This window comes from Hyperolius riggenbachi, chromosome 12 (assembly GCF_040937935.1).
Source record: "Hyperolius riggenbachi isolate aHypRig1 chromosome 12, aHypRig1.pri, whole genome shotgun sequence".
Taxonomy (NCBI): Eukaryota; Metazoa; Chordata; class Amphibia; order Anura; family Hyperoliidae; genus Hyperolius; species Hyperolius riggenbachi.
In genome coordinates, this window is record NC_090657.1 from 226,264,225 (window position 1) to 226,286,611 (window position 22,387).

A 22,387-nucleotide genomic window follows, 5' to 3' on the forward strand; every position below is an offset into this window, starting at 1 on the left:
GACCATAGTGAAATATCGGCAATGGATACCAATACTTCACTATGGCTCAACATAGCCCTATTTTCACACTAACCTTAACCACTCCCTTGGAAGCCTAAGCATAACTACACCCCATGGCCAACCTTAACCCCCTTCCCCCCATGGCTAACCTTAACCTCCTCCCTACAGCCAATCTTAACAGCCCCCCCCTGCCACACACACACACCTAACTTTAACCACTACCCCCCACGGCCTGCCTTAACTGCCCCTCACACACACATCTAACCTTAAAGGGAACCTGACCTGAGTAAAATTATTTAAAATAAACACATGACGTAGCTGCAAATGAATAATACATACTTACCTCACCGTCAGTTCCTCTCAGAAGCTCACCATTTTCTTCTAACAGTGATCACTTCCAGTTCTGACAAGATTTTGTCAGAACTGAAAAATACCAGTTGCTGTCAGTTACAACTGAATGTGTAAGGTAATGTCCATGTGTCCCTATGGCTCAAGTGGGTGATATTACAGTTTAACAGTATGCTGACTAGGAAGCTGTTATGGGGTAATGGCCATTTTCGAAATGGAGTACGGATAATTCCATTGATCACAGTGGACAAATGGGACGCAGGAGAGAATTGATGAGTAGACTACATGGGAGGTAAGTATGACCAGCGTATGTTTATTTTGACTTTTCATTTTCAGTTCAGGTTCTCTTTAACTATTCCCCCCCAAAGGCTAACCTTAACCCCCTCCCCTTTACAGTTAACATTAACCATCTCAACCTGGCCAACAAACAATAATGCTACTTTCCGGGCGCCGCCATAGGCTCTAACGTAAATACTGGCTTTGGGGTAAATTTGGACGTTGCAGCGGGTGTTGGGGCCGTCCATAATGCAAAATATAGCTACAAATAGTGGGCGGTGAGATGAGGATGAATGTGATAAAGTTGTGAGGACAGAAGAAACAGAGAGTTACCAGAAGTTAGATGGGGAGCAATGAGGACAATATATAATACAGAGGACCTCTGTGAGGGAGGAGTCAATGGGGAAGTCGTTTTATCAATTGTGATGTCAGCATCACCAAAAATGATTGTAGGCAAGTGTGTGGACAGAAAATGGGCCAACCAGGGCATATGTATGTGTACGCCACCGGTGAGTGTGGCACAGGGTGAGCCAAATGACGGCCCACCCGGTGGAGTTAATACTACTCCCCCTGTGAGTCATAGCAACTCAGAGGGAGAAGAAATTTGGGAGACGGTGATCGCTGGAACCCTGAATCACCCTTGCGTGGGGTGCGCACAATAGCATTAGTACTATGGCGGTGCCCAGCTCAGGCACTTGGCGCCTAGCACTGAAACAACCTGCTTCACCAGCCAGACACAGAGAGATGCAAAGGAAGCTGTGATTAGACCAGAGGCCAGTGTGGAGATGGACAGGGCAGTAGAGGTGGAGAGAGAGTGACTCAGATGAGGGAAGGGTAGAGGATGGGGTGAACAGCTCCCAGTTTTCTCTGTTGTGACATAGAAGGGGGTGGAGCCTCATGCCACCTGGCATCAGAACTCCACCCCATAGGTGATAGTTAAGGCCCGATGTTGTGCAGATGCATCAGTAACCCACAGGCTAGTGATGTGTCTGCTGCTGTAGGGGGGCGGAGGGGTGCTGTACTGTGCACAATGGAGGGTCTTCATGCAGGTGGGATAAGTAGGCAGAACAAGGCGATCGGGGGCTAAGATTCTACAAGCAGAAAAATGACCAGCACTTGCCGAATTCTTAAAACGCAGGTTATTTATTCACAAAAATGTGAACAAAAAGTAGCCATGATATCCGGACTTCCGGAATGTAACTATAGCTCACAACGGACTGTCGCCGTTTCGAACGGATCAACCGTTCTTTGTCAAGTGACAGCTATCACTTGACAAACAATTGGGCTGCATTGAAGGTGTATCCTATACTTGAGGAGATCTGTATGCAGCTAAGAGCTATCACTCCTACTGAGCTATAGTTACATTCCGGAAGTCCGGATGTCATGTCTACTTTCTGTTCACATTTTTGTGAATAAATAACCTGCTTTTTAAGAATTCGGAAAGTGCTGGTCATTTTTCTGCTTGTGGGTAATATCAAGTCTGTGCTAGCCACTCGGACTAGACCTGGCACAGCCATTGAAGCAAGATAGGTGTGCTGTCCGAGAAGTTTAAATAGGGGGCTAAGGATCTGACATGCTGGATCATTAGGTGACGTCAGACTACCACTGTACACACACTAGATGCTCACTAGATTCTCGCCTGAGGAGCTCTTCATCGGTTGCCCTGGCCGAGTTTAATCTAACGTGTGTACATCGCTTACAACATTGTGCTTCATGTAGTTGTTTGGCACATTAATCGTTTTTCATTCCACTCATTCCTCACATGTCTGCCTCTCTGTAGATCTTATAAACACCCCTCACAATCTCTATACGGATTCAGGTCTTACGTGGACCTGATTCACGGCCGTACAGGAGGAGCTGGGTCAGAACATTGCGGGGTCACTGTGTCCCTAGGCTGTTTATAACACTTGGTGTTTGCCGTAGGGCTCATTCTATAACATGGCATTGTGGTTCAAATTGTTTCTGGTGGAAAATGTACGACAGATATATTCATTGCAAGTTGAGGAAGTAAATATTGATTAGAATTGTGTTTGACTTGCACACACTATATAGAGAGTATATCGTTTCTTACACACTTGCCTGGATAAATGGGAGGCATCTCAGAAATGCCATCTTCACCTGAAGCCTAGAACTTCCTAGTGTTAGTAACGTCTATAAGGTGCGTTGTAGATAGACCCACTCAGCCCGACTCTCCATCTCCAGCCACTATACGTGGCCATACAAACCTCGTCAGATCTGTTTAGAAAACACTGACGCCCAGATTGAATTCACTTTTTCTCCAAAGTTTTCTTCTAGTTGATAATATCACAATTTATCGATAAAATACCTTTTAAGCCACCAGCAAGGAAGAAAATACTAATTTTTCACCTACGTTTTGGTACTTTCTCAATTGCAGAGAGCTGAAAAGTTAATTTAAACTGAAGATGAAAAATTATCTCCTAGGAGAAAACGTAGAAGTGACTTATATCAGGACCTGAATATAAAATCTAGCAAACAGCAAAGAAACAAGGAGTAAAATATCAGTGAAATACATCTTCTAGGGAAACTTCTGGCCAGAGTGAGGACTCCAGCTAGTCTCAGGGCAATCAGGAGATGTCTTCTGCAGCCTTGCCCCATGGTCATCATCGCCCCTCTCCTTCCTCAGATGCTCCTGAGTTATTTCTTTAGCTGCCACAGCCTGAGCTCAGCTTGCCTGCCAGTCCCTGTTTCCGTCTCTTCCCTCGGAAATAAGGAGAAGTAGATTTTGCGTGAAAGAGTAATGAGCTTGAGAAGCAGGTAAGAGTTGGGTCACTTCCTTGAGAGGACACATGTTACCCTGAGAAGCTGGCTTGTCTTCTGCAGAGCAGGTAAGAGTTGGGTCATTCCCTTGTGGCTGAGGACACTCTTACCCTGAGAAGCTAGCTTGTCTTCTGCAGAGGCTGCACTGACTGAGTGGACCCACAGTTCATTCTCTAGCTCCAGATGAGGCTGCTCTCTGATTGGCTGCAAGTTTCTTTGGGAGTCCTCCCAGAAGATGAGGAGGATCAGATATCAGACTTGATGTTTGTTAGCAGACAGTGACATCAGCTGTGAGCTGAGTGATGCTGGTAATAGTAACATAGAGAGGAGGAGGAGGAGGCTTCTGAACCATGCAACTTAATTAATGCAACACAGCTGAATGTGAAAGCATTTGCCTCTTGCACAAGGTCAGTGTTTGATGGGACCAAATTCTCCAAAGACTCCAACCTTCTGCTGCTGCTGAGGGAGAGACAGCTACACCAGCTGGGGACTTCTGGATGTCGCCTTCTCTCGTCTCATGGTGGTCTTGCCCAGGACTAATTTTCCATATTGGAATATCGACTAAAGGAACATCATGACTCTTTTGGGATCGGAGCATTCCTTACTCATTCGCAGCAAGTTCAGATCAGGTAGGATAAATCGCCATGCCGGTCACCTTCATTTTCTTTGCCTGCTGTGTATTATTTGCTGAGCGTAACCGGTCGGTGGACGCCGTGTCGGAGAACCTGCCAGGCTGAAATCCGGCTCCTCAGGTAGTGGCTACACAAATTCGAAGAAATTACTTAAGGTTGGAAATTGTCCTAAAGGTGACGTGGGCGACCCCAAGTTCTGGTTTCCGTCCGCTTCTGCCATACAAACACCTTACTAGAGGTTTACTCTTGTGAAGACCACCAACGTCTTCCACAACGCGGTACATCGGAAGGTTCTCATACACAGTGGACGGTCATCTAACGACGACTCATAATGTTGTGGAAATAGCAAAATTCTGGGATTACCGGATAAATAACCGGACCACCAGCCATACTGGCGCCACTGGAGAAATCGATAGTCGGTTGACGTACTATTCGCATAAACAAGGAGCGTGAATTGTGCAATCAGGAGTGATGTGTCCTCCTGCGCAGGGGGATGTTTCTCCTTACGTCATCGGCAGATTCGCCGCATACGCACAAAAGGCTCATCCAATACGACTCTGCCAGATGGCAGATATGTGGCCGGTGACAGGCAATGGATAGGGATCCGCATTCTACACAACTACACCAAACGTTAAATGATTGCAAATTATGTGACGAATCGTCAGATGGCCATCCACTGTGTATGGGGACCTCAGGACATACTGATGAGACAATGATATACCTGAAACATCGGCGGCGAGGAATCTGTACTCAAGAGCTTGCAATTCAATAGCATCTTACTGTGACTTCTCATAAGATGGGGAAGATGGGGAATGTAATATGCAGAACCAAAGGGAGAGTATGTGTGAGATATATATATATTTCAGTATTCAGCGCAATGCAGCAATGCAGAGCATACACGATGCAATCTGACGTTTGGATAACCGATTGCGAGATTTGAACCGTATGACCTGTCAGTTAATAATGACCAGTGGTAGAAGTGATAATGATTTGTGACATTTTCTGTCTATTGAATGAAGTTCTGATTGGTCGCAGTTGTAGGAACTGTCATCTTTTTTAGACTAATTTCAGGAAAAGTGAAGAGATTGCCTCTGATGGACAGAATACAGAGTCACTGTCCAGCAATAATATCTGTATTTATAGACCACTTTTATAAATCTTTTCTCTTCCACGACTTCTCAGCTCTGACAGTACAAGACCCTCTCCTGGTCCTGCTGACAGCCCCCTCTATCTGACAGGCACAGACAGATTGTTTACACAGAGCTTCAATGACAATTGTGTTATCTTTATACACACTAAACACAAGCTGACCTCTGCATGCCTTACCATTAACACAGCAGGGGGTGTAATCAAACCACTAAAGGCCTGGAATTCACTACATGATTTGCAGTGTATAAAAGGGAGATATGCTTTACTCCCTAACCTTAGCACCTAACCATGGGCAGCGCAGTGGCATAGTGGATACCACTCTCATCTTCAAGTACTGGGCTCCAATCCCTGCTAGGGCAGTATCTGCATGGAGGTTGTATGGTCTTCCCATGCCTGCCTGAGTTTTCTCCAGACACTCTGGTTTTCTCCCACATTCCAAAAACATACAAATAAGTTACACTTCCTCCTAAATTGGCCCTAGACTACAATAGAGCCATGACTATGGTTGTATTCGATTGTGAGCGCCTCTGAGGACAGTCAGTGACATGACTATGTACTCTGTAATGTGCTGCAGAAGATGTCAGTGCTATATAAAGACATAATAATAATATGGTAGGACGTTAGACTATTACTATGGTAGGATTAGAGTGTGAGCTCCTCTGAGGACAGTCAGTGACATGACTATGTACTCTTAAGCTACATACACACGGGGGACAATTGTCCCCCGTTGCAAGGCTACAAGAGACCAGGGAGCGACAGCTCCCTGGCGGCGACAGCTATCCACACGTCTTGCCAGAAAGGCAGAGACGCGGCGGAAGCTGTCTGTGAATGGAGCATCCCCCGGCCGGATGCTCCATTCACTTGCATTGCGTCTCCTGTTGCTAGTCCGCATACACACGCGGACTAGCGACAGTTGCGGCGAAGTTGCGGCGACAGCTGTAGCCGGCGATTGAACAAGTCGGGGCGCGCCGTCATACACACGGGCGACCTGTCGCCGCAACACGCGCGTGCCACATGGTTGCGGCGACAGCCGTACCCCGTGTGTATGAGCCATAAAAGTGCTGCAGAAGATGTCAGTGCTATATAAATACATGTTAATAATATTGTAGGACATTAGACTATGGTAGGATTAGATTATGAGCTCCTCTGAGGACAGTTAGTGACATTACTATGTACTCTATAATGTGCTGCAGAAGATGTCAGGGCTATATAAATACATAATAATATGGTAGGACATTACACTATGACTATGATAGGATTAGAGTGTGAGCTCCTCTGAGGACAGTCAGTGACATGACTATGTACTCTGTAAAGTGCTGCAGAAGATGCCACCGCTATATAAATACATAATAATAATAATAACAACAACAACAACAACAACAAAAATAATAATAATAATAATAATATGGTAGGACATTTTACCATGACTATGGTGGGATTAGATTGTGAGTTTCTCTGAGGACAATCAGTGACATTACTATGTACTCTTAAAGTGCTGCAGAAGATGTCACTGCTATATAAATACATGTTAATAATATTGTAGGACATTAGACTATGACTATGGTAGGATTAGATTATGAGCTCCTCTGAGGACAGTTAGTGACACTACTATGTACTCTATAGTGTGCTACAGAAGATGTCAGGGCTATATAAATACATAATAATATGGTAGGACATTACATTATGACTATGGTGGGATTATATTGTGAGCTCCTCTGAGGACAGTCAGTGACATGACTGTACTCTGTAAAGTGCTGCAGAAGATGGCACTGCTACATAAATACATAATAATAATATGGTAGGACATTAGACTATGACTATGGCAGGATTAGAGTGTGAGCTCCTTTGAGGACAGTCAGTGACATGACTATGTACTCTGTAAAGTGCTGCAGAAGATGTCAGTGCTATATAAATACATAATAATAATAATACTAATAATAATAATAACAACAACAATAATAATAATATGGTAGGACATTTGACTATGACTATGGTGGGATTCGATTGTGAGCGCCTCTGAGGACAGTCAGTGACATGACTATGTACTCTGTAATGTGCTGCAGAAGATGTCAGTGCTATGTAAATACATAATAATAATATGGTAGGACATTACACTATGACTGTGGTAGGATTAGAGTGTGAGCTCCTCTGAGGACAGTCAGTGACATGACTATGTACTCTGTGCAGTGCTGCAGAAGATGTCAGTGCTATATAAATATATAATAACAATATGGTAGGACATTAGACTATGAAGATTGTAGGATTAGATTGAGAGCTCCTCTGAGGACAGTCAGTGACATGACTATGTACTCTGTAACATGCTGCAGAAGATGTCAGTGCTATATAAATGCATAATAATAATATGGTAGGACATTAGACTATGACTATGGAAGGATTAGATTGTGAGGTCCTCTGAGGACAGTCAGTGACATGACTATGTACTCTGTAATGTGCTGCAGAAGATGTCAGTGCTATATAAATACATAATAATAATATGGTAGGACATTAGACTATGACTATGGTAGGATTAGATTGTGAGCTCCTCTATGGACAGTCAGTGACATGACTATGTGGGGGCCATACCATCTCCTGTGAGATCAGGGCTGTGTGAGGACCACCACCTGCTTTGAGATTAGGGATGTGTGGTAGGCATACCATCTGCTGTCAGATCAGGGCTGTGTGGGCCATACCATCTGCTGTGAGATCAGGGCTGTGTAGGGACGATACCATCTGTTGTGAGATCCGGGCTTTGTATGGGCTATACCATCTCCTGTGAGATGAGGGGTGTGTGGGGGGCCATACCATCTTCTGTGAGATCAGGGCTGTGTGTGGACCATACCATCTGCTGTGAGATCAGGGCTGTGTGGGGACCGTACCATCTTCTGTGAGATCAGGGCTTTGTGTGGACCATACCATCTGCTGTGAGATCAGGGCTGTGTTAGGACCATACTATCTGCTGTGAGATCAAATCTGTGTGGAGGCCATACCCTCTGCTGTAAAATCAGGGCTGTGTGGGGACCATACCCTATGATGTGAGATGAGGGCAGTGTGGGGACCATACCATGCGCTGTGAGATAAGGGCAGTGTGGAGATCATACCATCTGCTGTGAGATCAGGGCCGTGTGCGGGCCATACCATCTCCTGTGAGATCAGGGCTGTTTTGGGCCATACCATCTGCTGTGAGATAAGGGCTGTGTGGGGACTGTATCATCTGCTAAGAGATCAGGGCTGTGTTAGGACTATACCATCAGCTGTGAGATCAAATCTGTGTGGAGGCCATACCCTCTGCTGTGAAATCAGGGCTGTGTGGGGACCATACCATCTGCTGTGAAGGGACCATACCATCTGCTGTGAGATCAGAGCTGTGTGGGGACCATACTATGTACTGTGAGATCAAATCTGTGTGGAGGCCATACCATCTGCTGTGAGATCAGGGCTGTGTGTGGATCATACCATGTGCTGTGTGAGATCAAGGCTGTGTGGGGAGGGGGGACCATACCGTCTGCTGTGAGATCAGGGCTGTGTGAAGACCATACCCTATGCTGTGAAATCAGGGCTGTGTGGCCCATACCATCTGCTGTGAGATCAGGGCTGTGTGTGGACCATACCATTTGCTGTGAAATCAGGGCTGTGTGTAACCATACCATCTGCTGTGAAATCAGGGCTGTGTGTGGACCATACCATCTGCTGGGAGATTAGGGCTGTGTGGGGGCCGTACCATCTGCTGGAAGGACAGGGAGTTAGCAGTCATGTGATCGTAGATGTGTGGAGATAGCTACAGCAAGACTTTAGCCTGGGACACACCTTCAGCTTTGATTGGCTAATCATTGCTCAATTTTACCACCTCCGTGTAGTATGAGAGTTTACCTGCACAATATGTTCATAATATTCAAATGCTGTTAGCCCTCATTCTACATGGAAATGGTAAAATTGGTCAGTGATTGGCCAACCTAATTTTGGATCTGTGTACATGGCTTTAACCCTTTATCTGCCAAGCACGTACAAGGTAAGGCCCAGTGCACACCAAAAACCTCTAGCAGATCCGCAAAACGCTAGAGGTTTGTGAAGCAGATTTTCAGAGTAATTCTAGGCATGTTTAGAGAGGTTTTCTAAACATGCCTAGCGTTTTTTGGAGTGTTTTTGTGTAGCAGATTTCATATATTGTTACAGTAAAGCTGAACAGTTTCTGTAACAAAAACGCCTGGAAAACCGCTCTGATCTAGCGTTTTTCAGAGCAGTTTTCCACTTTCCTATACTTTACATTGAGGCAGAAAAGCCTCAGAAATCTAAAAAATGCTGCAGCCCCCCGAGTTTGCGTTTGTGGAAAAAACGAACCGCTCTGGTGTGCACCAGCCCATTGAAATACATTAGCCAAGCGGTTTTCAAAACGCTAACGTTTTTAAAAACGCTCCAGAACCGCTCTAATGTGCACCAGCTCTATGTGTTGGCAGTGAAGTGCTCAAACTGCAAACAATGTACTATGTACAATGTTAAATTGGCAATTTGGCCGCCGGAAAGCAAAGGGGGGGGGGGGAGTTGGCCAACATCATTCCTCCCTCTGTCCACATGGGCCCTCCTCCTGTGGCCTTGCGGCCGAAACGTTGTGTTTTCTGCTACTAATAAATCCACAGCTATAATTGCAAAATTAAGGTTGAGACCCAGCTATCCTTTGTTTGTGCCTCCCTGCCTTGCTGGAGCAGCGGTCGGAGTGTAATTACTCACCCAATCGCCGGCTCCATGCCCGTGTCCCACACCGGCAGCCGCAATGTTCGCGTTTAGGACAAATCAGCTGGCAGGGAAAGGGTTAAACAGGGATTCAGGACATCCTGCTCTGTTTAGGCTAGGTGCACACATAGCAGAAACGTTAGCGTTGCAGAAAACGCTGCGTTTTTGTCGCTAATGGAAATCTATGGGCCGCGGGAAAAAAAAAACGCATATAAAAAACGCAGAAACGTTTTTGATGTGTGCGTTTTCAAAAAATGCTGGTTTTGTTGCATGAGCTTCAAAAACGCAGCAAAAACGCACATAATGAAACTCAATGGAAACGCAATGGTATGTGTCTTATATGCGTTTTCCATGCGTTTTTCGAAAAAAAAAATATTTTATGATGTATTTCCGCTTCCTGTTGTCTTCCTATTGATTTGCATAAAATGCAAATGTAAAACGCATGCGGTTTTTATAATCAAACACATTAAAACGCAAGCAAAATGTTTGAAAACGCATCTGCGGTAATCGCTACCGCAAACGCACAAAAAACGCACACAACATTAACATAAAACATGACATAAAATGCAGCTTTTCATGTTATGTTATGTGTGCACCCAGCCTCAATGGCTCACAATGGTCAATTTTACGGCACAGACCCCAATGGATGTGTCGTCAGGTACTAGAGGCTTGATCCACTAAGCTGTAATGCTACAGCAGCGCAGCTTAAAGAGAACCTGTACTGAGTAAAAATATTTCAAATAAACACATGAGGTAACTTCAAATGAACATTACATAGTTACCTTGCCATCAGTTCCTCTCAGAAGCTCACCATTTTCTTCTGACAATAATCCCTTCCAGTTCTGACAATATTTTGTCAGATCTGAAATATATCAGTTGCTGTCAGTAAAATATCAGTTGCTGTCAGTTATAGCTGAGAGGAAAACTGATGTACCAGGTAAATGTCCATGTTCCCCTATGGCTCAAGTGGGCGATGTTACAGTTTAACTGTGTGCTGACCAGAAAGCTGTTATGGGGGTAATGGCCATTTTCAAAATGGAGGACGGAAAATTCCCTTGATCACAGTGGACAAACAGGACGCGGGACAGGAGAAAGACACTGAGGAGTAGACTACATGGAAGGTAAGTATGACTTGTGTATGCTTATTTTGACTTTTAATTTTCAGTTCAGGTTTTCTTTAATGAGAGCAGGGAGTGTTATAATGCAGCCATAGCGTGCACAGTGAAATTATGCTCGGCTCAGGTAGTGTAAAGAGCGCTTCGTTACACTTAAAGAGGAACGTCAGCCTAAACAAACATACTGTCATTAAGTTACATTAGTTATGTTAATTAAAATAGATAGGTAATATAATCTCTTACCCACCCTGTTTTAAAAGAACAGGCAAATATTTGTGATTTCATGGGGGGAGCCATCTTTTTGGTTGAAAGGAGATGACAGGGAGCACGAGACACAGTTCCAACTGTCCTTTGTGCTGATCACCCCTCCCAGTTGCTAGGTAACGTGAACAACAACAACATAGGAAATCTCATCATGCTTTGCACAGCATCAGGGGAAAAAAGCCGGGGCAGTTTTCTTTGATGGGACGGAGCTTAGCTAAAAATGCAGCTAAAAATTATGCTTTGGTAAGAAAAACAAAGTTCTGATGCTGTGAAACTGTTAAAGAAACACCAAGCCTTTTCAGTTCTGCTGAGTAGATTTTTAGTCCGGAGGTTCACTTTAACGAGTGCTCCACTGAACTCGCCCGGAGCCCGGCAGGTCCACCAGCTTGAAAGTACAAGATTCCTGCACTTTAATTGGCCCTTTAGGCTGCCTGGCTGTCACATGACAGTCAGGTTATTGGACCAATCAAAGTGCGGGAATATCGTACTTTCAAGCTACTAGACCCGCCGGGCTCCGGGCAGGTTCAGTGGAGCGCTCGTTAAGTATAACAAAGCGCTCCGTACACTACCTGAGCCGAGCGTATCTTTATCATTTTATAATGTTAGTAAAAATGTTTCTGTACCGTGTTAGCCAAACAAATTATGTAGGTAGGAAAAAAAAAAAAGTCTTGTAAAAGTAATACCTTTAGGCTGCATTTCCACTTGTGCGGTGCGAATCGCCGCGGTAAAAATTCGCATGCGGATGCGAAATTCGCATGCGAGTCCATGCGAATTTTCATGCGAATTCGCACGCGAATTCGTATGGATGACGATGTATGCGAATTTAACCATGGCAGTGCTGGTGTGCTTTTCCATTGTTTCTATGTGAATTCGCATGAAAATACCAAAACCTCATGCGAATTTCCTATTAAATACATTGTATGCGATTCGCATAGCGGTATGCGGTATGCGAATTCTGATGGCTCTGTCATGCGAATTTTTTCTGCACAGAAAAACGCAAAGGAATCCTGACAAGTGGAAACAGTCCCATTCACTTGTATTGCTATGCGAATTTGCATGCGAAAAATGCATGCGAATTCGCGATAGTGGAAATGAGCCCTTAATGGCTAACTGATAAAGTTAAATTATGTAAGCTTTCAGGGGTCTGTGTATTTGGTCATCATTGATTTGTGGATGATATCCTTGATCTATGAATATATTACGTAGCAACATAAGTTGTCTGTCTCTGTCCTGTGAATTAGAACATATTCGGTTAATGGTTATACCTAATCTAACTGTTAAACAGTAACCGTGCTGGCTGTGCTGACTGTCATCTTCCTGTTTACTATTTATATACATCAGTGTTTTAATTCCGCTAACATCTGGAAATACTGTATGCCTGAAGAAGAGGACTAGATCCCTGAAAGCTTGCATCATTTAACTTTATCAGTTAGCCATTAGAAGATATTACTTTTATAAGACTTTATTTTTTTTGTTTTTTTCGAACTATATCATTTTATAAGCGTTGTGTATTCATGCGTATCTGTGGGGAATGCGAGTCTTCCCCTCGTTGCACATTCCCAAAATGCCTGTTCAGCATATCAGGGGTTAATTATCATCTTCTATAGATTCACAGGTTTCCGCATTAACAAAAAAATAAACAGCAATGCTATAAATACGCTTAGCGTGCAGGACTTTCACCGCGGGACGGCGAGGTCCAATTCTGTACTCATGATTTCTCTTTTGGGAAATATCTCTCTTTTAACTAATTTATTTATTCTACAATTTTGGATTTTTATTACTATAATTATTTAAAAAAAAAATTGTAATTTACTACTCTAAAACTGTCCCTTCTTTTTTCTTTTCGTACTATTCCTTTCTGCTTGTAGTCCCTGCAGGAAGACACAAAGTCCAGAGACACAACTGCATCCCACGTCATGTGACTCCCTCTCCATGGACCGGTTGTGATTGGCTGAGGGTCACAGCTACATCCCACGTCATGTGACTCCCTCTCCATGGAGCGGTTGTGATTGGGTGAGGGTCACAGCTACATCCCACGTCATGTGACTCCCTCTCCATGGAGCGGTTGTGATTGGCTGAGGGTCACAGCTACATCCCACGTCATGTGACTCCCTCTCCATGGAGCGCTGTGTTTGGCTGAGGGACACAGCTACATCCCAAGTCATGTGACTCCCTCTCCATGGAGCGGTTGTGATTGGCTGAGGGTCACAGCTACATCCCACGTCATGTGACTCCCTCTCCATGGAGCGGTTGTGATTGGCTGAGGGTCACAGATGTAGGCACAGTAGTGGGATAGTGGCAGTAGCTGTAGCGGGTTCGATGGGCTCGTAGCACAGAGACCATGCATTGATCTAAAGCTAGCAGAGCTCCCAACTGTCCCTTTTTCGGTGGGACAGGTCCTCTTTGGAAGCTCAGTCCCTCTTTCATCTTCATTTGTCCCTCTTTCGGGACTGAATGTACAGAGCTGTGTAAATATTTATATTATATCTACTGAAAAATGTGTTTAATTGACTCTAAATGTTATTTCTATTATTTAAATTGATACACGCCAGGGGCGTGATTAGAGGTGTGGCTTAAAGTTTCCCTCTTTATCTCAAAAAGTTGGCAGGTACGAGCTAGGCATGCACATTTCAATGATGAGCCGATGTGCCAATAAGATCCATCTCTCTCTGGTCAAAATCTCATCAGATTGTGACCGATTCCTTCAACACATTGATTTCCAGTAGATTCCAGCAGGAAACTGATAATCGCAACCCACGTGTCTGACAGGGTAACGCTATGGCCCATCGATCAGCCACCACTGCCTCCCGGCCCCGATCCACAGGGTAACGCTATGGCCCATCGATCAGCCACCACTACCTCCTGGCCCTGATCCACAGGGTAACGCTATGGCCCATCGATCAGCCACCACTGCCTCCTGGCCCTGATCCACAGGGTAATGCTATGGCCCATTGATCAGCCACCACTGCCTCCTGGCCCTGATCCACAGGTTAACGCTATGGCCCATCGATCAGCCACCGCTGCCTCCCAGTCCCGATCCACAGGGGAACGCTATGGCCCATCGATCTGCCACCGCTGCCTCCCGGCCCGATCCATAGGGTAACGCTGTGGCCCATCGATCAGCCACCGCTGCCTCCCGGCCCTGATCCACAGGGTAACGCTATGGCTCATCGATCAGCCACCGCTGCCTCCCGGCCCCGATCCGCAGGGTAACGCTATAGCCCATCGATCAGCCACCGCTGCCTCCCGGTCCCGATCCACAGGGTAACGCTATGGCCCATCGATCAGCCACCACTGCCTCCCGGCCCCGATCCACAGGGTAACGCTATGGCCCATCGATCAGCCACCACTGCCTCCCGGCCCCGATCCACAGGGTAACGCTATGGCCCATCGATAAGCCACCTCTGCCTCCCGGCCCCGATCCACAGGGTAACGCTATGGCCCATCGATCAGCCACCGCTGCCTCCCAGCCCCGATCCACAGGGTAACGCTATGGCCCATCGATCAGCCACCACTGCCTCCCGGCCCCGATCCACAGGGTAACGCTATGGCCTATCGATCAGCCACCGCTGCCTCCCGGCCCCGATCCACAGGGTAATGCTATGGCCCATCGATCAGCCACCACTGCCTCCCGGCCCCGATCCACAGGGTAACGCTATGGCCCATCGATCAGCCACCACTGCCTCCCGGCCCGATCCACAGGGTAACGCTATGGCCCATCGATCAGCCACCACTGCCTCCCGGCCCCGATCCACAGGGTAACGCTGTGGCACATCGATCAGCCACCGCTGCCTCCTGGACCTGATCCACAGGGTAACGCTATGGCCCATCGATCAGCCACCGCTGCCTCCTGGCCCCGATCCACAGGGTAACGCTATGGCCCATCGATCAGTCACCGCTGCCTCCCGGCCCCGATCCACAGGGTAACACTATGGCCCATCGATCAGCCACCACTGCCTCCCGGCCCTGATCCACGGGGTAACGCTATGGCCCATCGATCAGCCACCACTGCCTCCCGGCCCCGATCCACAGGGTAACGCTATGGCCCATCCATCAGCCACCACTACCTCCTGGCCCTGATCCACAGGGTAACGCTATGGCCCATCGATCAGCTACCACTGCCTCCTGGCCCTGATCCACAGGGTAACGCTATGGCCCATCGATCAGCCACCACTGCCTCCCGGCCCCGATCCACAGAGTAACACTATGGCCCATCGATCAGCCACCACTGCCTCCCGGCCCCGATCCACAGGGTAACGCTGTGGCCCATCGATCAGCCACCGCTGCATACTGGCCCTGATCCACAGGGTAATGTTATGGCCCATCGATCAGCCACCACTGCCTCCTGGCCCTGATCCACAGGGTAACGCGATGGCCCATCGATCAGCCACCACTGCCTCCCGGCCCCGATCCACAGGGTAACGCTATGGCCCATTGATCAGCTACCGCTGCCTCCTGCCCCCGATCCACAGGGTAACGCTATGGCACATTGATCAGCCACTGCTGCCTTCTGGCCCCGATCCACAGGGTAACGCTATGGCCCATCGATCAGCCACCACTGCCTGCCGGCCCCGATCCACAGGGTAACGCTATGGCCCATCGATCAGCCACCACTGCCTCCCGGCTCCGATTCACAGGGTAACGCTGTGGCCCATCCATCAGCCACCGCTGCCTCCTGGCCCTGATCCACAGGGTAATGTTACTTATGGCCCATCGATCAGCCACCGCTGCCTCCTGGCCCCGATCCACAGGGTAACGCTGTGGCCCATCGATCAGCCACCGCCGCCTCCTGGCCCTGATCCACAGGGTAACGCTATGGCCCATCGATCAGCCACTACTGCCTCCCGGCCCCGATCCACAGGGTAACGCTATGGCCCATCAATCAGCCACCACTGCCTCCTGGCCCTGATCCACAGGGTAACGCTATGGCCCATCGATCAGCCACCGCTTCCTCCTGGCCCTGATCCACAGGGCAACGCCATGGCCCATCGATCAGCCACCACTGCCTCCCGGCCCCGATCCACAGGGTAACGCTATGGCCCATCGATCAGCCACCACTGCCTCCCGGCCCTGATCCACAGAGTAACGCTGTGGCCCATTGATCAGCCACCGCTGCCTCCTGGCCCAGATCCACAGGGTAACGCTGTGGCCCATAGATCAGCCACCACTGCCTCCCGGCCCCGATCCACAGGGTAACGCTATGGCCCATCGATCAGCCACCGCTGCCTCCCTGCCCCGATCCACAGGGGAACGCTATGGCCCATCGATCAGCCACCGCTGCCTCCCTGCCCCGATCCACAGGGTAACGCTATGGCCCATCGATCAGCCACCACTGCCTCCCGGCCCCGATCCACAGGGTAATGCTATGGCCCATCGATCAGCCACCACTGCCTCCTGGCCCTGATCCACAGGGTAACGCTATGGCCCATCGATCAGCCACCACTGCCTTCCGGCCCCGATCCTCAGGGTAACGCTATGGCCCATCGATCAGCCACCACTGCCTCCTGGCCCTGATCCACAGGGTAACGCTATGGCCCATCGATCAGCCACCACTGCCTCCGGGCCCTGATCCATGATCATATGCATATATGGTATCTTACCTTACAAAGCGGGTGTTTGCAAGCAACTTGAGCTGGTGCCCAAATCTTTTCTGCTTCTATGGTTTTCTACAGAGTCGATTGGCTGGTCTTTGTCTGTGCTACTGGGTAGGTGTGAGGTGTCCTGCATGGTGTGGCCACGCCCGGTCAAGGACAGGAACACCACCGTGAACTTCCAGGGGGTCCCAGCGGTGGTCTGGAGGAGGACATGAAAGAGGATCCTGAGGGTAAGTATGTGACCATACCTTCCAACTTTTTGAGATGAGAGAGACACCTATGCCACGCCCCTGCCACACCCCCGTCACACTCCTAGTCACACATACCATAAAGATTTCATAAGAAAAATATGTTGTTTTATAATTCAAACCACACTGGTCCTTTCTATCCTGGTTCATTTTCCTTCATATTCAAATTTTAAAATTAGTAATATATCAATTTAAAGGATGGGAATAAAGTTTAGAGTCAATCAAACACATTTTTTTAGTAGAGAAATATATATAGTTACATAGAAAGGGACAAAGTCCTGAAAGAGGGACAAATGAGGAGGAAAGAGGGACAGAGGAACAGGGCTCCCAAAGAGGGACTGTCCCTCCAAAAGAGGGACAGTTGGGAGCTATGATGTGACTTCCTCTCCTAGTGATCTTAAAGTTTTACTTAAAGCTAGGGCTGTAGTGAAGGAGTTAATTCATGTGAGAAGTCTTGCAGCAGAAGTGTCTCCGTACGGCCAGCAGCCATTGTGCAATAAGGCCCAGGTCAGGATTGCGAGTGTAACAGACAATTCTGATTACACCCAGGCCAGATGTGACGGACGAGGTCTGCTTTGTTCAGGTGGAGTTCAGTAAATCAGGTGATCAACATGAATAGCAGCAGATTGCCTGAAAAAGTAATAACTACGTAATACGTTCTTGTAAAATGTCAAATTCAAAAGAAACAGAAAAGTCTAAAACCAAAAAGAGAAAATGCAAGTTTTCTGATCATTCCAAGATGAAATATCCTTGTTTTGTGGCAGGACAAAAATATGTAATGGTAACCCTGGAGATGAAAATAAATGTGGTCATTTTTGTCCTCCTTTTTAGCTGAACCCGTCGAAAGCGAGAGATTGGGGCGCCCAGCAGCTAATGGACAGTTTGGGTGCCTCATAGGCGCTAATGCAAATATCGGCTATTAGGCGCCCAAAGTAGGAATTTAGGCGAACAATAATTATCGTTTTGAAAATTACAATGTTATAGTTTTAAACTTTTTTTAGCATTTTGAAAAATAGAACATTATAGTTTTTGAGATTTTTAATGTTTTGCATTTACAAATTATTCATTTTTGAAAATGATTTTGTTTTGATTATTGTAAGGTTAGGAAGGGGGATTTAGGGTTAGGCGTCAGGAAGGGTGAACCAAGACTCCCAGGAGTGTGTAATGGGTTCCCAAGGACCAAAAAGCCCTCCTACTATGCTATGCAAAACAATTTTGCTTTTTTAAAACAGAAGGTATTTGCGATAATTCAGGTTGGAGTGAGCTCCATGATGTTTCCCACAATGCATCACTGCTGAATATGCAAATGATCTATTTGTCATTACTGTAAGCTAGCCACACCTCCAGAACTGCTGGAATGCAATGATGTGTCAGCTTGTTAATTGTACAGAGTCACAAAAATCCAACATACATACAGACTGTTTCGGATTGGTTGATCCTCATCAGTGCATGGCATGGATTAATGTGACTCTATGAGGTAGAACTTGAAACACCCAAAGGTACAGACTAACCAGCAAGTTCATGGTGAACCAGAACTCCCAGGAGTGTGTAAGGGGCTACAAAGGACCAAAAAGCCCTCATACTTAAAGACTCTGAAGCAAGTATCAATTTACTTTTTAACATGCAGTAATGTTAATCAGTATAACCGCTGCTAAAACGCCGCTATCCCGCGGCAAAACGAGGGGTCTTTACCCCCCAAATCCCCCCTGCAAAATCCACTACTTTTTTGGTCGTGGATTTTGCTGCTCATGGAGGCAGAGCTATGAGCTGCAGCTTTGCCTCCATGTGCGTCAATCGCCACACGGATCTCCGCCTCTCTCCCGCCCCTCTCTGTGAAGGCAGATCGAGAGGGGCGGGGAGAGGCGGCAATCAGCGGGGATTGACGCGCTGAGAGGCAGAGCTACAGGGCTTAGCTCTGCCTCTTCAGGAAGCGCTCCCCCTGAGCTTACAGAGGGGATTTGGGGGGTAAAGACCCCTCGTTTTGCTGCGGGATAACGGCATTTTAGCAGCGGTTATACTGATTAACATTACTGCGTGTTAAAAAAGTAAATTGATACTCGATTTAGAGTCTCTTTAAATGCTATGCAAAACAAAAGTTTACTTTCTTAAAGAGGAACTGTAACGACAAAACGGCCCCTGGGGGGTACTCACCTCGGGTGGGGGAAGCCTCAGGATCCTAATGAGGCTTCCCACGCCGTCCTGCGTCCCTCGGGGGTCTCGCTGTAGCCCTCCGTACAGCCGTGACGCAATATTTACCTTCCTGGCTCCTGCGCAGGCGCTCTGATGGCTCTCGGCGCCGAAGTAGGCGGAAATACCCGATCGCCGTCGGGTCTGCTCTACTGCGCAGGCGCAAGTTTCCGGCGCCTGCGCAGTAGAGCGGACCCAACGGAGATCGGGTATTTCCGTGCCGAAAGTCGCCACAGCGCCCCCGCTGGAGCCAGCAAAGGTAAATATTGAACTGACAGTCGGCACAGTCGCCGGCTGTTCGGAGGGCTGCGGCGAGACCCCCGTGGGACAGAGGATGGCGTGGGAAGCCTCATTAGGATCCGGAGGCTTCCCCCACCCGAGGTGAGTACCCCCCAGGGGAGGTTTTTGTTGTTACAGAGTCTCTTTAAAACAGAAAGTATTTGCAATAATTCCACAGGTTGGAGTGAGTTCCGAGATGTTTCCCACAATGCATCACTGCTGAATATGCAAATTATCCTTTGTTGTCCCTGTGAGCTACACCTCCAGATCTGCTGGAATGCAATGATGTGTCAGCTTGTTAATTGTACAGAGCCACAATAATATAATCCAACATGACAGACTGTTTGGGCAACCTGAAAAATCGCAAATACCTTCTATTTTAAGAAGGCAAAATTCTATTTTACTTAACATTTTTTTTTAAATAAGGCTGTATCTCCCCCCCCCCCCCCCCCCCTTCCAGTATTCTAGTAATTGTGTGTTTTGTTGAGCGTTCAAATTTTGGATGGTGCCATACAATTTGGAGAGTATTTTTGGTGGTTTGTTTTACTCTTGGAACCATTTATCAAATGCAATCCCCTGTGTTGTGTCTAGTTTACCCTGTGTCTGTAGTCTTTAAAGGAAACTAGTAATTTGATTATTGACAAGTGTATTGCAAAACAAGGATTTATCCAAGTATTTATTTTCAGTTCCCATAGACTACAGTCATTTGTGGGTTTATGTTATTTTGTGTAAGCCATGCTAGGTCTAGTCCAGGAGCAAAATTCTGATTGCCGCCCAATAGTGTAAATGCTGTTGGGTCACTTTTATCCTTTGTTCTTATAGAAGAGCCATCTGCAAAGCTTGTTTCATAAATGGGTGTTGACTATCTATAGCAAGTAATTTACAATTATTGTAGTGCCATGACAACGTTAATTTTCTATTAAAAAAAAAAGTTTGCTCCATTGCTAACCAGATTTTTTGTGAATTGTTGATTTGCCAATCTTGTAATCTAAGAAATCAGTAAGGCCCAGTGCCCACCAAAAGCCTCTAGCAGATCCGCAAAACGCTACAGGTTTGTGAAGCAGATTTTCAGAGCGATTCTAGGCATGTGTAGAGAGGTTTTCTAAACAGGCCTAGCGTTTTTTGGAGCGTTTTTGTGTAGCAGATTTCATACATTGTTACAGTAAAGCTGTTACTGAACAGCTTCTGTAACAAAAACGCCGGGAAAACAGCTCTGATCAATCGTTTTTCAGAGCGGTTTTCCACTTTCCGAGGCAGAAACGCCTCAGAAATCTAAAAAATGCTGCAGCCCCCGAGTTTGTGTTTGTGGAAAAAACAAACCGCTCTGGTGTGCACCATCCCATTGAAATACATTAGCCAAGCGGTTTTCAAACAGCTAGCATTTTTAAAAATGCTCACAAACCACTCTGGTGTGCACCAGCCCTAAGAGGGCTTTTTAGTCCTTTGTAGCCCCCTTACACACTCCTAGGAGTTCTGGTTCACCATGAGCTTGCCAGGCAATCTATAACTCTGGGTGCTTCAAGTCCTACCCCACAGAGCTTGGTTTGGGTCATTCTCCTGCTGGAAGGTGAACCTCGGACCGTCTCCAATCACTGGTAGACTGACACAGACTTTGCTCATGAATATCCCTGTATTTAGCACCATCCATCTTTCCCTCGAGTCAGAGCAGTTTCCCTGCTGCTGAAAAACATCCCCACACCCCCACATAATGCCACCACCATGTTCTTGAGGTGATGGGATGTGTTGGGTTTGAGCCAGACATAGTATTTTCCTTGGTGGCCAAAAAGATAAATCTGATTCTCGTCTGACCAGAGCACCCTCCTCCATACATTGGAGACACCCACATGCCTAACTGTGCGGCTTATTGTGGTCCTATGGAGAGATACTCCAGTCTGGTGTGGAGTTCTGCCACTCCTGCAGGGTTGGTCTCTCTGCTGCCTCTCTGGTTAATTCCCTCCTTGCCCGGTCTGGGAGTTTTGGTGGGCTGTCCTCTCTTGGCAGGTTTGTTGTGGTACCAGGTTCTTTCTATTTGAAAAGTATGGATTTCATGGTGCTATGGGGGATATTCCAAGCTTTGGATGTTTGTTATAACCCAACCTGACTTGTGCTTCACAACAACTTTGTCCCTGACTTGTCTGGGTTCCTCGCTGTACAAGCAGTATATATATCACCGGCATCAAGGCAGAGATTCTGGAGAGGAGGAGGCTGATGCGGTTAACGCTCTCTGGGTTCCTCGCTGTACAAGTGGTATATATATTACTGGCAGCAAGGCAGAGATTCTGGAGAGGAGGAGGCTGATGGGGTTAACGCTCTCTGGGTTCCTCGCTGTACAAGCGGTATATATATTACTGGCAGCAAGGCAGAGATTCTGGAGAGGAGGAGGCTGAGGGGTTAACGCTCCTCTGGGTTCCTCACTGTACAAGCAGTATATATTACTGGCAGCAAGGCAGAGATTCTGGAGAAGAGGAGGCTAAGGGGTTAATGCTCTCTGGGTTCCTTGCTGTACAAGCAGTATATATATTACTGCCAGCAAGGCAGAGATTCCGGAGAGGAGGAGGCTGAGGGGTTAATGCTCTCTGGGTTCCTCGCTGTACAAGCGGTATATATATATTACTGGCAGCAAGGCAGAGATTCCGGAGAGGAGGAGGATGAGGGGTTAATGCTCTCTGCGCTCTGTACAAGCAGTATATACAGTATATTAGAGGCAGAGATTCTGGAAAGGAGAGGAGGAGGCTGAGGGGTTAACGCTCTCTGCGCTCCTTGCTGTACAAGCGGTATATACAGTATATTAG

General features: G+C 47.0%; 1 protein-coding gene across 1 annotated transcript in view; it reads left to right on the top strand.

Annotated features, from left to right (window-relative positions):
• Positions 1 to 3,722: 3,722 nt before the first annotated feature.
• The window catches only part of MYOCD (myocardin), a 77,514-nt gene continuing 58,849 nt past the window's right edge, over positions 3,723 to 22,387 (top strand). The window contains 1 exon segment of the mRNA XM_068261894.1: positions 3,723 to 4,031. Coding sequence (XP_068117995.1) covers positions 3,977 to 4,031 — 55 coding nt within the window. The 5' untranslated portion in view covers positions 3,723 to 3,976.